At 41.1% G+C, this 16812-nt stretch overlaps 1 protein-coding gene across 3 annotated transcripts in view; it reads right to left on the minus strand.

Moving 5' to 3' along the window:
* triob (trio Rho guanine nucleotide exchange factor b) overlaps window positions 1-16812 on the minus strand; it is a 127238-nt gene that overhangs the window by 86395 nt on the left and 24031 nt on the right. The window contains exon 1 of one of the 3 annotated variants that reach the window (XM_085366269.1): window positions 6587-6947. The exons of the other annotated variants lie outside the window; for them this stretch is intronic. Coding sequence (XP_085222395.1) covers window positions 6587-6689 — 103 coding nt within the window. The 5' untranslated portion in view covers window positions 6690-6947. Of the gene's footprint in view, window positions 1-6586; window positions 6948-16812 lie in introns of those variants that run through there. 3 annotated transcript variants of the gene reach the window in all.

The following is a 16812-nucleotide window of genomic DNA, read 5'->3' on the forward strand; positions in this document are numbered from 1 at the left end:
GAACATCCTACATCGTTTCCAATCTGGGTTACAGGCTAGTTTTTAGAAGGCTTTATTGAGATGTAATGGGGGAATGAATGCAGTAAGTTTAGACAGTAATGTAGAAATTCTACGAACCCCCAACCAAAATTGCAACACATGCAGAGATAATTGCAAGCAATTGCTTCACCTACAAGCGCTGTAACAACATCTCATAATCCAAAATGAGCATATGTGCGTCGTCTTTCCACAGAAAGTTGGAAATCACAGCCTCGATGCACAGGGCCAATCCCTTTGATTCCAATCCGTCAGACCACAGGCTAGACTGAACACGGTGCATCTGTGCAGCCTGCCATGCCACATGATGCCAATCCTCTGGCTCATAACCTCGTAACCTCAAACTCAGACCAATTACAAGCCAGGCTAAATGTAGTGCAGTGGAACAGATCAGGCATGCAGCATAATGCTGCAGAAATGCTACAGTACAATTCCACTGGCTGATATCGTGACCATCCCAGCAAAAATTTGATAACGTGCATTCCAGCTGCCAGCGAGGATAACTGTGGTGAGATTCAGAGATTTAGAGCAGCACTTGCTATGAAATGAATTTCATACTAAAAATGTGCACCCAGCATTTTTTCATACAACAATATTTTACCGGACAAATCTAACAAATTACAGCTGTAAGAATGAAAGACTCTTTAAAATTAAGTGGTGACTACGTATGAAGATTTATAATGCAAGAGCAACATGAACTGCAGTGCAGTTCATATGCTTCTTCCATACTTCAGTTCTGGGTCAGAGCCCAGTATGTGACCCTCACTATGTGTTAGTGCTAAAAGAGAGAACTGGGAGTCATTTGTTGCACTGCTCAGCATGGTTTGGCTCAGTATATATGCAGCTTTTAGGGAACAGCGCAGACACTGAGGAAGTGTGGGAGCGGATTCATTTATGGGGCCAATATACCCTGTCAGAACAGCTTGTTGGACAGTCCAGAAGCTTTGGAAACTGCCTGACATATATCTAACCCTGTCATTGTTACATATACAGAAAGGCACACTTGTAGCTTTAAAGGTTCTGTATGTGTACGGATGTGTGCTGGTGCTGTTCTGGCTGGTGCTTCACGGTGCAGCAGTGTGACTGACATCCTTTGTGAGCCTCTCAGAATAGTGCTCCCTCAGAGGGACGGATGTGCCAATTTATAAGCTTTTTGGATAAAAGTAAAGAGAACTTTGGCAAAAAGCAGGGCACAGGCCACAGACACTCCATAAACTGTACATAAAGGATGGAAATAGTCACTGTGTTGCCACCCACTAGTCTTGGAAACCTTAACCTTAGGATTTTGTATGCCATTATATTAGCTCTTTAAGAAAGTTTGGGAGAGAGGGCGAGCTGTTACACTATTAGTTAACACTAGCATCCCTGGTTAGCAAGCTGTATCCATAAATGTTGCACAAACACGTATTTGCTAGTCAGTGGAGATTAATATCAATACAACACTAGCAAACTTCAACAGACCATTGGTCACCAATACCGAAACACATTCATCTTGGAAGGGATGTACCACACAGCAAGCCATAGTATTTGTTAGATAATGTCATTAAAAATGTTGTAACATGCACTGACAGCATAAACATGTCCAAGAGGTCCAGCACAGTGAAACAGTGTAAGTGAGACCTGGCAGACAAGCTATACATCAGCATCCTTCTGGAACCTTCTCTCTCTGAATGCATACAATCAAGTTTTGGAGGTTTTTGCAGTATTTTTGATGTATTTAGCCAAAACTGTTCCAGCCAGTATTCTGGCTTACTTTGAGCTAATTGTGTAATTGTGACACTAGGTATGCCATTTGTTTTAAGCTCAATAAGCTCCAAATTTTTATTTTTGAATCAGAGTTGCTTTGCATGATTCACGGTTCAAAATAGCTCTTGCTTAGCCTATACTGGACGCTAGCACAAACCATCAGTTCATCCGCTGTCTGACAAACGCTGCTCCAGGTCCTGTCACTTTAAACAAGCTTTCTTCTAACTGGCTGCCTCTCAGTCTGAAATGCCAGTGAGTGGTTCTGCTGGGCTTACAGACAGAGCTGTAAGTTGGAAATAAAGATATATCTATGACATCATACAGATCTAAGAGTAGAGATAATGTATAGTGTTTAACATGAGCATCCACCATTGCACCACTAGCGCAAAAGTAAGGCAGAAAATTAAAAAAGCACAATAACTCCACAATAACAACAACAACAAAATCTTCAACACGCAGCTTATACAATTCAATACTGAACTATTGCAGGTATTTTTGCAATCTTTTACAACAGGCTTAGAAAAGCATCTTTAAGCTCAGTTAGCACATCCATTCACACATCACCTAGATTTGTCATGTGTCTGCCATATGAAGTTGTCGTGTCGCGCTCTATTTCTGCTCATCCCCCTAGTGTGTAGTGGAGATCAAGCTACCTTTCCCTTCATGTATGAATGTTTGGCCTGGTCTCTATGACAAGCAGGGCAGTCATCATGTCCCTGGTGTGACAACCAGGACTAGGAAGTGAGTGTTGCTCCGTGCAACAGGGTGACAAGATAAAAAACAGCAAACTCTCTCATCGCGCTCTCTCTTGTTCTGCTCCTCTCCCTCTGATTCTCTTTCTAGGCTCTTCAGCTGTAAATCACCTGCATTTATTTATTTTTGCCGCTTTCATTCACACGTCTTCCTCACATACAAAGCCACTTCTAGCAGCCCCTGCCCCACTCCACTCTAATTCTGCGACCTTCATCGGGAGCTGGCAGGGGGCCTGGGGACTGTGGCGAGCTCAACTTTCATCGGGTTTCTCATATTGTTGTTACAGTGTGGCTTACAGCAAAAATAACACTTTGCTCCAACCGCAACCCCTCGACCGGGATATAACCCCTAAACCCAACAGAAAGAGGCCATGAATAAATCATAACAAACTGGAAAGGTAGAATACAAAAAACTAATACCACGCTGTGGCTCTCACACTGTGCTTAAATCTCAAATCTGCAATGTCGCTCCTTCAGATAAAACACTGCTATCATGGATTCTTCTTTTTTTTTCTCATAAATTTTTTAAATGCTGCTCGGCACATTACTACAAACAGCACAATGTTTAAAACAAGCTGAATGAAAACTTAAATGCAACCTTTCAACACAATGTCACTTGCGTAAATAAGTTATTATGGGGATTATCACAGGAAAACCTAAGAGATGACAGACTGAAACTAAATATATGTTAAAGATTAAAAAGTCCCGCTGAATGAACGAGTCATCGTCCAGAACAAACCGCGGGACTAACAGCTCTGTAAAATCATGTCCAAGTCAAACAATACAACAAATACAACTCGACCCCTAATTATAACTCTTATTTAGCAGAGTGTGTGAGCAGTTGAGGGGCAGTGCAAAGATAAACAATGGTCAGCAGTCTTATGCAAGCCAGTGATTGTGCATGTGAAGGCTGTTTCACTGAGCTGTTTGTGAGGGAGGCCGACGAAGGGTACAATCAAAGTTTCAATGCTGGATAATGAACTACTGTGGTCACATCTGTGCCCTCATAATAGTGCATCGCTACGCAAAACACTTGCATGCACACTCCTGGAATTATCTTGCAAGTGTAGCACTTTGCAGCGATATATATACGAGGTCTGCAGAACTTGGGAGTGAGCCTGCGGTCATGAGACAACGTGCGCGGCTGTCTGTTTGTATGTGCAGCTGTTTCATTCGCGATCCGGTTAGAATACACCTTGAGAGATTATAAGTCCTTTATGTGTTCTTATTAAGATGCTACAGCTGTTTCTCTGTTCTGTTCACAGCTCACTGAGTCTGAATAACAACCACAGTGTTTATGTCTCCTCCTTGCTTTGTTCTTTGCACTTTTCATCTCTTGTGTGACGTCCTTTCACTCTGCCTGTCTCCATTCTCACCTCCCTCTGCAGTTTGACTGTATTTGCTTCTGACATACTTGGCATTCCCCTCTGCCTCACTACTAGTAACCCACTGTTTCTGTTTGTTTCTGTTTGGCATTACTTAGTTTAGTCTTAAATCTTGGGGTGTGGGCAAAGTTGCTGCTGAAATAAATGATGCAGGACGACAGCATCAGGTTTTTGATCCAGGCGATGTCAGCAACAGAGGACGGCCTTTCGATTGGAAGCGCTCAGCATTTTGCATCTATCCAGCTTTTATAGGGCAGGAGAGCCATAGCAGAATATATAAATGAGACATCTAAAGTGCTGCAGCATTTAATTTCCCTCAATAACATTCATCAGAACATCACAGTGCACACATACTCATGCTTTTACAGTACTGTTGATCATCGGGCCAAAAGACTAGGTCAGTGCGCTTTACCATACAAAACAAAAGCTCACTCAGTCTCAGGTGCAAAGATTGATCCGAGCGTTGCCTTAGTGTATGTATTTTAAATTAAACTATGCCAGCGGCTTCATATATCCTCCCTCAGCAGGCTCTGTTTGGATCTCACTCTGCTGTGTACCCATCGTGACAAATCGCACCACTTCTCCTAATCGCCTCAGAAGTCATCTACTCAGACACCTGCATTCATTACCCCTACAGGTACTCAGTCTTGTGATTAAACTAGTATGGAGGAAGAAAAAAAAAGATGGTTTTTACTACAAAAAGATGGGTAGCTGTCATTTCTTCTAGTGGCATTAGAGGAATATATTAAGGAACTAAAACCATCCCAAAGCTATGCACAATATGTGAATCTTTCCATCAAGACCAGCTGTACTGGTCAATCTGTTTCAACACATGGCACTGACCCACTGTGGCTGTGCAGACTGACTATTTAGGTATGGTCTTGATTTTCATAATGCACCCTTAACACCCAATAAACAAATATAAGATAGTATTTTCATTTTCTTCCTATTTATATGGTAATATAACTTACAGTTCTTAGTCTCAATCACTCTTGCTACCTACTTAACAGGAAAATGATAACCTTTTCAAGCATCCGACAATGTACACATAGACTCTCTTGTCCCTCCGACTGCCATAAACATCAAAACACAAACCCCTACATCTTGGCTCCTGCGACCTAAAGAGCAACACAGCTCAATAAAACCACAGGCTTAAAAACATAACCTCAGTTAAAAAAAAGTTTAAAAAAAAATCTAAATTAAAATCTTCACAATAGTATCATTTAGTGTGCATTTTTTGAACTGGTTTGCTATGCATTCCTATTATTTATTTCTCTTGGGATAAGCTTTGATACAGCTGTATTGCATTAAAGCCATTCTGCACTAATCATGGGACACAAACATCACAACTGACAAAGCATTGTGAGGCCTAATGAGGCTCCTGATCACGAACATTAAATAAGGAGGGAAAATAAATACATCTCTAGAGATCGGAATGAATTTTGGTAAATATCTCTTCGTGGACATTATTATTTTTTAACCACACACCCTGTCTCATCACAGGATTTTGGATAAGCATAACAAAATACATTTATAATAAACAATACTCTACCTGATAGCCTGATCAGGGTTTTTCCAGCCTGGGCGTACTGCCAGCTGTGGTTATCCAGCACTGCCATGGGTAAACTAAATCCAGCAGCAAACCATTCCAATCTATATAGTCCTACACAACATCCTATCAAAATTTACAGTGGCTATCGCCCCTACCCATTCTAGCTTTCTGATTATACCACTGTGGCATGGTGAGGAGGCAACTAAACAGCCGTGCCATATATTGGTCAACGCCCCGCCACCCACTGAGCTGCAGAAAGCCAAAGACACTGCCAGCTCCTTTTTGCCTTCACCAACTGGCTTTTCTTCACTATGTCTCCCCACATGTCACTAACCCCTCCCCAAAACAAGATTTAGTAACAAGTGCTGCTTTGCATTTAATAGTTTCTCCCCACCCTGTGTGCCTGGCTAGGGTTAAGCCAGCCAAACAGTTGTAGCTGGTGGATTTGTGAGTGAAATAGGCTTTAATAATGATTGGTTGTAATCTGCTCTCTGACTAATACTCAGAATCTGTTGCTATGAGCTTTAGCAGTGGCCACCTCAGGGCCCTTAATGTAAATAATGTCCTTCTTGTCATCTCTTCAAGTGTATTTACATACAGTGTGTCTGCTGGGACTTGGATCTTCTTCACCTGATGCAGTTAGTCTTTAAAATTGATTGATGAAGCATGCACACACACTAATAATCAGTTTGTTCATTTGTGTGAAAAGCTTTTATATTTTAGCCCTTGCGTCATGTTAATAAACCTCAAAATAACTGAAGCAACATTGATGCATAAAGTAATTAGCTTGCTGTTTTCCTATTCTATCGGGATGAATTGTATTGATATCCATCCAAACTGTTGCATTTTCTATTTTTTTTACAAATTATAAAGAAAGTTTAGATAAGACTGAAAAATAAGAGGCTCAAAAACACATGAACCAGCAACCAAAAGTGTGCTTAGCGTGCATCAGCATTCAAGCCGCAGCAAAGACTTTATCTAGACATAAAGCATGACACTGAAATTTAGCATGTGCAGACATTTTTGACACAAAAGCCATAAAAAAGACAAGAAATGTGAATACTAACATTCACATCTTTAGTATTCTTTCAGCAGCACTTTCTGGGTGCACCTACCGACTCTGTTAGCTGCCTGATGCGGTTCCGCTGTCAGCCGACCTTTCCTGTCCCTGAGAAAGCCCATGTAGTGCAACCGGAATAACACGGTCAGACTAGCCATATCCAGAGTCACAGATAACAACCCGGGGTCTCATAGGAGCTTCGAAAGGCAGCGATCCTTTCGGTTTCCTCTAACTTGTGGGGAATTTATACCCTCTGAGGTGCTGAATGTGTTCTCTGAGGTTTTGAATTAAATAGTTATCTAAGCGCACAGAACCTGAGGGTTAACTGTGCTTTGTTTTGGTTTAGATCTTCAAGTATTATCTTAGAGCGTGAAAGCTCACAGCGTCTTGTCTCTATGAGCTGAAAGAGAGGTCTGTCCCTGCTGCATGTGAAAGCAAGAAGGCCAGGTCACATATATGTGACTGATCCTGTTGGAATAAATAACTGAGAGGGATTGTCACCTCTCAGTGAGGGAGTCAGTGACATGCTGACAGATGAGTGTGTGTAATAGGTCAGGCTTTTCAAGCTGTAGATATACAACAACCTAACAGCCAATAACATTACCTTCTAGACATGGACTGCGTCGCCTTTCTATAAGTATGCTAATTACAATGAAATGTGTATATGTCAGTATATTAGGTCAATATTAATTGTGTTGTTACACTTTAACAGATAACTGAATACAAAAAGTAAATTATTTGAAGACGGTTATTAGATAAGGTCTCTCATTCAGATTGTTTCCAACTGCAGTTTTTGTATTTCTTATGGATCACATTTCATGCGTTTCAAGCAGAGGGAATACAGAAAAGCAGCAGTTATGAATTTAATTGCTGCACACGCATTTTGTGTCTGTATTAACATTTTGAATGTAATTTTTTCACTGTATCACTTTAGTTAATTAGCTCTCTTTGCCCTTTTGTTTTTATCCTGTCAGTTTCCTTTTCTTCACAACTTGGTTCATTCTTGTTCCCTCACTCGTTTGATAAGCAACGACTGTGACAAGCAGTGTGTCAAACAGGGAGGTAAATCCGTCCAGAACTCCTTTGTGCTTTAATCAAACTATCCTTATTTGGTCCTACTGGAATAATTAATGGTTGTTAAGAGGAAGTGATATATATTTGTATCTTTTATTTCATCTATTTATTCTATAGTTGTATTAACTTTAATGCAGCTTTCATATTTGAAATTTCATTCCTAGTCCTGTGTGCACCCTATTCTGTGTTTGGACTACATATTGTGTGTATTCTTGGCCCACGTGGATCACTACAATGGGAAAGCACTTTGGGTCAGCTTTGGTTATGTTTAAAAATAATAAATAATTAAAAAATAATAATTAAAAGCGACTCAAGCCCAACCAATATATCAACCAGTATTAGTTATTTCCCAATTTATCAGTATTGACATTTATAATCTCAGATAAATGACAATGTAAAAGGTAAAGAAGAGACGGGAGAAACATCCTTCAACCATCCTTCAAGGGCGTTCTGCTACGTCTTTGTTGGCAACACATCTCAAAAAGAGACCACGAACACCGCAAGCAGATGATAAATGAGAAATCCGTGAATTGTTGTGATATTAAAACAAGAATATTTTTAAACTGTCTTAATCTTAAAAAGGGCTCATAAATACGTACACTTTACAAACGTTAGGAAATACATGTGTTTGAAAGACAAAAAAAAATATCAGCGGATGTTTATCTGTCGGGCTGTAAAAGATGCATACTTGATATATCAGTCATATCTGCCATATTAGGATACTATACCAAGACTAGCCATCCAAAGCTAATTGTGATCTATGTTAATAAGTTGTCACTTAGAGTAGAATTTCATTCATAGAAATGTGTTCACCAAAAGAACTATTCGTGGTAGCTTCCTGTAGCCTTTAAACTGCGTCTCTGTGACCTCCAAACAGACTCCATGTTACATGCTACACAGCTACTGTAGCAGAGAGAGGGAGAGGGAGGGCAAAGGAGAACAGAAAGACCACAAGAGAAGCAGTCACTGGGAGAGGGACTATAAAGAAGATTGAATGTCCTTTTCAGTGCTGAGCGCCCATGTGCATCTGTCTGCTTGCAAACCCACAACAGTACACAGTACGAACTCACTGGGCAGCCAGCTGAGCCGCATCAACACATCAATGAAGCGGGGAGGAGGACGCTTTGTACAGCTCTGGATGCGCCATTCATCAGTTTCCTCTAACCAAACCACCCGATTGTCCCGCTGCACAACAAAAAACAGGCCAATAAAACACAGCAGACCAAATAACACTCGACAAGCAGGGCGCAGGAGGGAGAGAGCGAGAGGGACGAGTGGAGAGAGCTAGCGCCGCTGTGGTCTGATGTGTCACTAACTGCCTCAGAAGAAAGGGGGGCAGAAAAGAGAAAGAGGAGGAGAAAGAGAAAGATAGAAAGAAAGTGCTCGAGACAACACCGTGTCAGCTGTCCCTCATTCATCAAGACAGTTGTGGCCTGAAGCAGATGGGACTTGAAACGATGATGTCAGACGGTGGGAGAGAGAGGTGAGGAGCGGAAGAGAGAGAGAGAGAAAGAGAGAGATGGGGAAGGCACTTGTTTTTCTAAGCTCTTCCAAATCTGATGCTTGAAAATACTTTAATAGTGCAAGTGTACAAATGTGGGTTGCTAAAGTGTAGGAGAGCAAAAGTGGGCCGTCACATGATCGCCACCTACATATTTATCTGATAAAACCATGTGATCCATGCAGATCCATGTTGGTATTTGATTGATACTAGCATGATGGGATCAGTACTTTGTCCTCTAATGTCAGTATGTAGCCAACTGAATTGTATTCAATTATTTTCATTTGAAAATGTAAAAAAATCGATTTCAAACACGAACTATGAAAAATCTTTTTTGTGCTGACTGTCACATCTATTTTATTTACATCCAATATCACATTTCAACAACAGACACTTACCCTTGATTTAAAGAGACAGGTGTGTTTACATCTCAGGTTTTTAAAAACACGCTGAAAAGTGGGGGGGTTGTGGAAAGTAAAAGTGTGTTCATTAAAATGTGCTCAGAATTTGTAAACTGATGATGATTTATCTCAATACAAAATACTGGACACGCGTAATGCACACACACAGTAGGCAATAAGTGCATTCTTGTATGGAACGGCACAGAAAGAAGAACTATCAGATCAGCCGACTCACGACCTGGGCTGACAGCAGCACTAACAGAGCGACAGCTGAGCTCTGATAATAGGATTAATTACTCCTACAAACCTCAGGGACAAAACTAACAATTAACACGTGATGAGCTTTAAAAGCTAGTCATTAGCGCGAGCACCGTGATGACGCTCGACTCTGCACCGGAGACGTCTGGCACACTTCGCTGACATAAAGCTGTGAACGTGACTCTCGGCAAAACATTTTTTAGTAAACAAGCTAAAAAAATAAATAAAGGAATGCTTAAAAGAATCCAGTAGTGGCTTACTGTCCAGTCTTTCCCTTGGTAGCTGCTTTTGGAAAGTAAAAAAACAACAGACAAAATGTGAAATGAAGTGCTGCTGAGAGCTCGCCAACTGGTAATTTCTTTCTGTAAACAGTATCTGTAATGAAAACCTCTAACAGAGCGCCGAATGATAAACAGAGAATCCGGTCCTGCAATTTGTGTCTCAACAAATCCAGCAAAACAGATAAAAACTATCATAGGCGAATCCAGCTTTTTTTTTTTTTTGATGACGTGTGTAAGCACCTGCAGGGCTCCAGTTTGCTAAAAGCAGGATAGTTCCTGTTTACAAGCTCGGCAGTCAGAGTCTGCTCCCAGAGGAAGACACAGAAAGACACGTGTGTGCACATTACTGTTACTAATGTGTGCGTGTGTCAATGTAGTCCAGGGGGAGTTTGCGTGGACTGTTTATGAGCTCCTGTTGCACAGATGCATCACTTTCTCTTCTCCTGTCATCCTTCGCTCCTCTGCAGCCAACTTCCTAAGCACATCCCCTCTCTGTTACCCCTCTCCTATCGCACCGTCGCCCTTCCTTGCCTTTTTTTCCCCAATCCAAAACAGTCTCTCCCAGTCATTTCCAATCATACCCTCCCTCTCCCCATCGCCTCTAACCCTATCCCCCAGTAAGTAGATTTTCACTAGACTTGTCCTCAACAAAGACCAGTGTCCTGTTGAGTACACACACAGCAAACACGGAACTACGGGGCTACAGCAGGAGGCCCCGACCGGGTCCCATGGTTATCCAGTGTTATCACAGCCCTGAAAAACAACTGGCTTAGAAAAACAGGCGCCACCGCACTATCTTATGGAACATCTGACTTATTGTACACGCATGGATACTCAAGTGATGCACAGATTCCCCACAACAGAGTGGTCAATAGTCACCAGGAGGAGAAAAGTGACATGTTTGCTCTCTACTTCAGATAAATGATATAAAAAAACACCAAAAAACACTCTTTTGCATGAGCACAAAGCTACATTTTGCAGTGAAAAAAATACCCGCATGCAGCGAATAAGCAGCACTTACTGGTGGGAGTATATTTGCAACATGCCAATTGATTTACAACAGTGTTTCTACCGAGGGAAAAATTTCACATCAATTCAGACAGTTGAGCAGTCCCAAATCTAATCTCATCTAGATGTTTCCAGGGTTTGTTCAGGCTCCTGACTGTCTCAGTTTGTAACCATCCTCTGAGAGGAAAGGGGGGGTGAGAAAGTAAGGGTGCGAGGAGTAGGGGACGATAAGAGAAAAGACAGAAGAAGACTTCAGGATTTGTTTGTGCCTCCTCATAATTTGCTCTCTTCTAGCCATTTCATTTTTGGTCTTTTATGACTTTGGGGGCCTCAAATTCATGCTCAACTCAGAACCACATCTGCATCCAGACTCCACCCTGACTACATATAGATAGGATGCAACACACAATCATGTACATGCTTTCTGTTTTTAGCAGCGCAACTTCTCCATAGTAAACACAAACACAAACCACACCTATGAACTTAACACGGAGCAGATACGCAGAATTACACGCAAATAACACATAAAATGACAGTATTACTGCGAGAGAAAAAGAGAGAACGAGATGGGGAGGGACAAACACAAGTCCCTGCACTCTTTACACTCACACAGTAAGGGTCACTAGATGCATTTATCAGTTATTCATTGGTAGGAATAAACATATTTTAAAACTGAGAAGATAGCATTTATCCAATTAGTTTCTGGGAGGAAACTCCTTACCAGCAAAAAACAAAGAGATATATCACTTTTTAAGCTCCAACATCTTTTCAACATGAAAGCCATGAATTGGAATTGTTAACTGATTAGTCTTAATCCGCCTAAAGCCACTAATTACAGTGGGCAAGTTAATTATTTTATTTGCATGATTTCTTTAACATCCTGGGCCTACACTCTGGCTGGCATCTTGCTCTTTTTTCCATCTCTAAGCTGAAAGGCTTTTGTACCAAGATGCCATGATGAATAAAATATTCGCCCTTAAAGTATACATTTTAACGTGGAACGCAGCATCCTCAGGGAAAAACTGCGAGTGGCTGAGCGCTTTCGTCTTGAGCTTTAGTATTCAGCTACGGCGTTTGATTTCTGGACGTCATTCAAAAAACACATTTTCATTTAACGCTGGAAGAAAGGAATATCATCAGTCTTGGGTTCGGCAAATTACGTCGACAGTGCTGACAACTTATTACTCTGTCACAGAATACGTGCATCAGCAGCCATGTCGAGAGGGGGGAGAAAATGGAAAAAATTATTTGATTATGTGGCTTTCTGCTTTGAAAATCAGGCGTTTCTGTCTTCAGTTAGCACAGCGCGACTTAAAAACGCTTCTTCCCAAAATTTAAATGAGTAACAGGAAACCAATAAAGCAGGCATTCCCAGCATTAATGGCCCTAATATTCCCATAATCCAGCCGTATAAAACCGTATTGACAAGCAGCTTACATATTAAAAGCTTACAGGTCACTAAACCCTTTTTCTTTCCCCACTGCCAAGAAGGTCACAGCTCGCTGTCTGCTCATGTTTTGATCAATGAGTAATATGAACAGGTTATTTGATATGCCGAGCAGCTACAGGCTAACTTGTTCAGGTGCAAGCAGAAGTTTTTGGTGGCTAATATTAGCCACTGTTGGCAAACTTTGAGCATAAATCATTGGCTGATAACTTGACCACCTTGAGTACTCTTGAGTACTTGCACCCCTGGTAAACATTCACCGGTATCCTCTAAGTTGCCACTCTTTAACTAAAAACCTAAAAAAAAAATTAATTTAATCACCACCGTGGACTCCAGCTGCTCGCTCAAAGTTCATATCTTCACTTTGAAGTTGGTTCAGCTCTATTACTTGTCTTTTATGTTGAGAACTGCTGGCAAAGTGATATGCTACACCTTTATAGATTTTATATATGGTCTTGCTGGTGGCCACACCCCTTTCTATGTAAACATAACCCTTTGCAAGAGGATAGGCAAGGCCTCGTGACTCACATGCATTCATTAGTTACCCAGCAGACCAAAAATAGGTGGTTGTGACACTGCTGAGAAGTAGCTCTAAGCATAGCTCAGCAGAGTTTAATAGAATCCAAACGCTGCCAATGGAAATAATGCATTTTTTTAATGGGCATTAGGCATATGTTTTGGATTAATCGGCAAAAAAACAAACATAACAATAGATGAACATTTCAAAGCCTGTACTTTTCTTTGCTGTGTTTGAAACAAGTCAGTCTAGCTTTGTTTTATCATATCATACTTACAAGCTTTTACAGACATGATCCAGATGGTCAGTCAGCTGACCAACAAAGCAAGCAGCATGCCAGCGCAGGAGGGATTCCAGCCAGAGGATAGTAGATTGTATAGCCTCTCTCATTTAAAAAAAAAGTTTCAAGTTTCAACAACTAAAGCCGTTACCACCTGGGTTTCTCTCCATTATAAACACTGCTCTACTGAGTGTCAACTCTTATCTTGTGTTGACTCCATATTAGTATAAACCTGCAGGGTATAAACCAATCTAATTCATGAGAAACTGTCGTTATTAGTTCTGCTGCATGTGCTTAAATGCCTGAACTGAACTGTGGAATCACTATAATAGTCCAACTGCCACATTTCTGCAGTGCAACAAACCTTTGACTACAGTATTCCAGCATGAAAATGATCCAGTTCACTGCACAGATGCAACTACTATCAACAAATCCAACACCATGCTCCCACTGCTCACTTGAATGAATGAAGAGAAATTTTAGAACAGGAAATCAGATGTTTTGTCATAAATCATAGATCAGCACTGCTCCTGCAGCAGCTCAAGCATCAAAAAGTGAAATTATGGTCCTTTTGAAAAGGATGGAGCAGGCGTTGCAATGATATTCCTCTGTCCTCGGAGCAGCCAAGCATCCTTTATATCCCTGGAATCAAGCAGCAACCAGCAAGCACACGTATACACCCCCCACCCCCTTCCTGTTCAGCCCCTCCCCCGAGATGGCTATTTCCAGCAAGCAATTGGCTGATGCGCAGGGGGAAGAGGTTGATGGCGAGTGGATGGGTGTTAAGAATGGAAACCCTGACTTCCTATGCTTCAGTGCTCTCCAGGAAAAGGCCGGCTAAGTGACAGAGGACAAGATGATAATGATGTGAGAAGTAAGAATGATATGATGGTGTGGAGGACAGGGAGGAGGCGCGGTGGGATATAAGCTGCTAAAGATGAGCTGCATCATCTAAATTCTAATGAAATACTGTCTGGAATACATCTGTATTTTATTACTATTAACATGAAGTTTTGCAGACAGAGGATTCTGATGAAAAGAGTGGACCTGACGTTAACGGTGCAGGGGGAAAAAAAGTGCAGAGGAACTCACTGCCTGAACGTCAGGCCAGATACAGTTCACAACAGATGGAACCAATTAGCAGACAGCACAGCGGTGTAAATTTCTGCATTTAACATGCGTGTTTGTATGTGTCAGGAAAAACCCGATCAGCAGCGCATGGTAATAAGGAAAACAAATATTGATAAAGCTATGAATGACCTAATCCTCAAGGGAATATTGGTCATAGTGTTGGGATGTAGCTGGAGGTGTCTGAATGTCCATAGGTTGTGGAGAGGGAGCGGTAGCTGATCCCAGCTGACAGAGTTAAAAGCAAGGTGCACCATGCACACTCTGACATCCTACAACCAATTTAGAACCACCAAATAACCTGACATGCCTCTCTTTGGACTTTAAGAGAGGGAGAATATGCACAGAAAGGCTCAAGCTGACCTAGAGGTACAAGCAGAAAAGTTCCTGGTGACAGTGATAACCACTGCACCACCCACACGATGGCTCTGAAATCCCTTAAAGCAGCAGTCCCCCTGCCCCGGACCACGGACCCGTACCAGTCCGTGAGTCGTTTGGTGCCGGACCGCGAGAGTTGAGGCTTGGGTGTGAAATTTATGGTTTTCAGTGATTTTAGCGTTTTTTGTTTTGTTTTATCGTTTTTATCGTTAACTTAGTTTCCCTGGGTCTTTTCCCACGTGTTATGAATAAATCTTTTATTTTGGTACAGGTACTGGTTTTATTTTGTTGTATTTATCTGCGACACCTTAAAGGCCGGTCCGTGAAAATATTGTCGGAATAAACCGGTCCTTGGCACAAAAAATGTTGGGGACAGCTGCCTTAGAGCAACACATTCAAACATATAGGGTAACTCTAAAAGTAAATGGTCAGGTGGTAAATTTCCAGATGTAATGTGGGTTATTTTTACATGGTACCTACCTACATCATTGCCTTTCTATGATGGCAACGAGTACTGTATAAAGAAAGATTGCATAAAGAAAACAATCACATTTACTTCCTACAATTTACGTGGTTATTACGTTTTAAATTAAATCTCAGACACTATTGGACCCATTAAAACATGCACATTTTCAATCAGTTTAATCATCATCCTTTTATTCAAATAATGACAGCTTTTTTGACAGCAACTAATAACTCCAGTAAACCTGTCCAACTCTTTTTAAGAGTAGTAATACAGATATTTAAAGCTATGCTCAAAATTCATTATCAACTGACAAAAACATCTACTCTACAGTGTGCATGGATTAAATAAGAACAAGACTACATTTCACTAATAGGCTCCAGCTTAAACAAGCCAGAGTGTGGTTTGGAAAAAGAAACTTTTTGGATTCGATTGTCTTATTATTTGCAGCCATCGGAAATGCGGCACGGCCAAACAGATATCATTATGTTGATATCCTGTCACAGAAGGATGCAAGCTGTGCGCTTAAAAAAAAAAAGAAAAGAAAGACAGCCAGTGTTCTACAGCATGATCCAATTAAGGTCGTCTGCGCAAACACACACACACACGTACAAAAGAGGTCAGGATGCACACATCCACATGCAGAAATCCACAGAAGGTTCACAAAGACACACTGCAGAGTGCAGAGTCCAGCTGTCTCTGTGTAAGACACCACAGGGAGTCTAACTGGCTTTCCTCTCTTTTATCATATCTCACGAGTTTTTGTGTGTGTGTGTGTGTGTGTGTGTGTGTGTGTGTGTGTGTGTGTGTGTAACTGTCAGGAAGAATTTGGTCATTTTAACTCTAATAACTATGTAGCGGCACGGGAGTCAGTTAACTCTAAACCACGATATTATTGAGAGGCTGTGATTCATTACACATTCCAGTGAACACTTTGCAAAGTCCCTGTTCCATAGTAGTGCATGTATAAGGTCTACCTGCCATACTAAACAGTAAGCATGCCGTAGCTGTTACACACATAGATGTTAACCACACTATGCACACTTTTTAGGCTATAGCATAAGCTACACTGACAAATATAAAATGTTATGGCACACTGTTGAATACACAATAGATGTGAGATTAATTAGTCATCTGCTTTTACGATAGTTCAAATTAGGTTCAGAGAGCCCCTTCTTTAAACCACAATATTAAACACACACATTGTGTGCTGTGGAAGTACATCTGTGAACTTACAGACTTAACTTAGGTTACAGTATAGCTGCCTTCCATTTGTCTCCTCATGCCGCCTGTTTTATTAGAGCTTTCATGACCTTTTGTTTCACCCTTTTGGTCTGTTCTCTGCATTTAAGTTGAAGTTAATTACAAATGAAGCTAAAGCTTCATTTAGATACCAGATAGAAAAAAGAGCAAGTAAACAATCAAACAGTCAAACACACACACACTCTACACTCCAGAGTTTAGTGTTTCCAATCCTGGACTTTGCAGGGGAGAAAAAAAAGATCCAATGAACTCCAGAGAAAACCACTTCCTCTTTGCTTAGAA

The sequence above is a fragment of the Diplotaxodon limnothrissa genome, linkage group LG11 (assembly GCF_057381915.1).
Source record: "Diplotaxodon limnothrissa isolate DT_005_m linkage group LG11, D_limnothrissa_male_GT1.1, whole genome shotgun sequence".
NCBI classification, from domain to species: Eukaryota; Metazoa; Chordata; class Actinopteri; order Cichliformes; family Cichlidae; genus Diplotaxodon; species Diplotaxodon limnothrissa.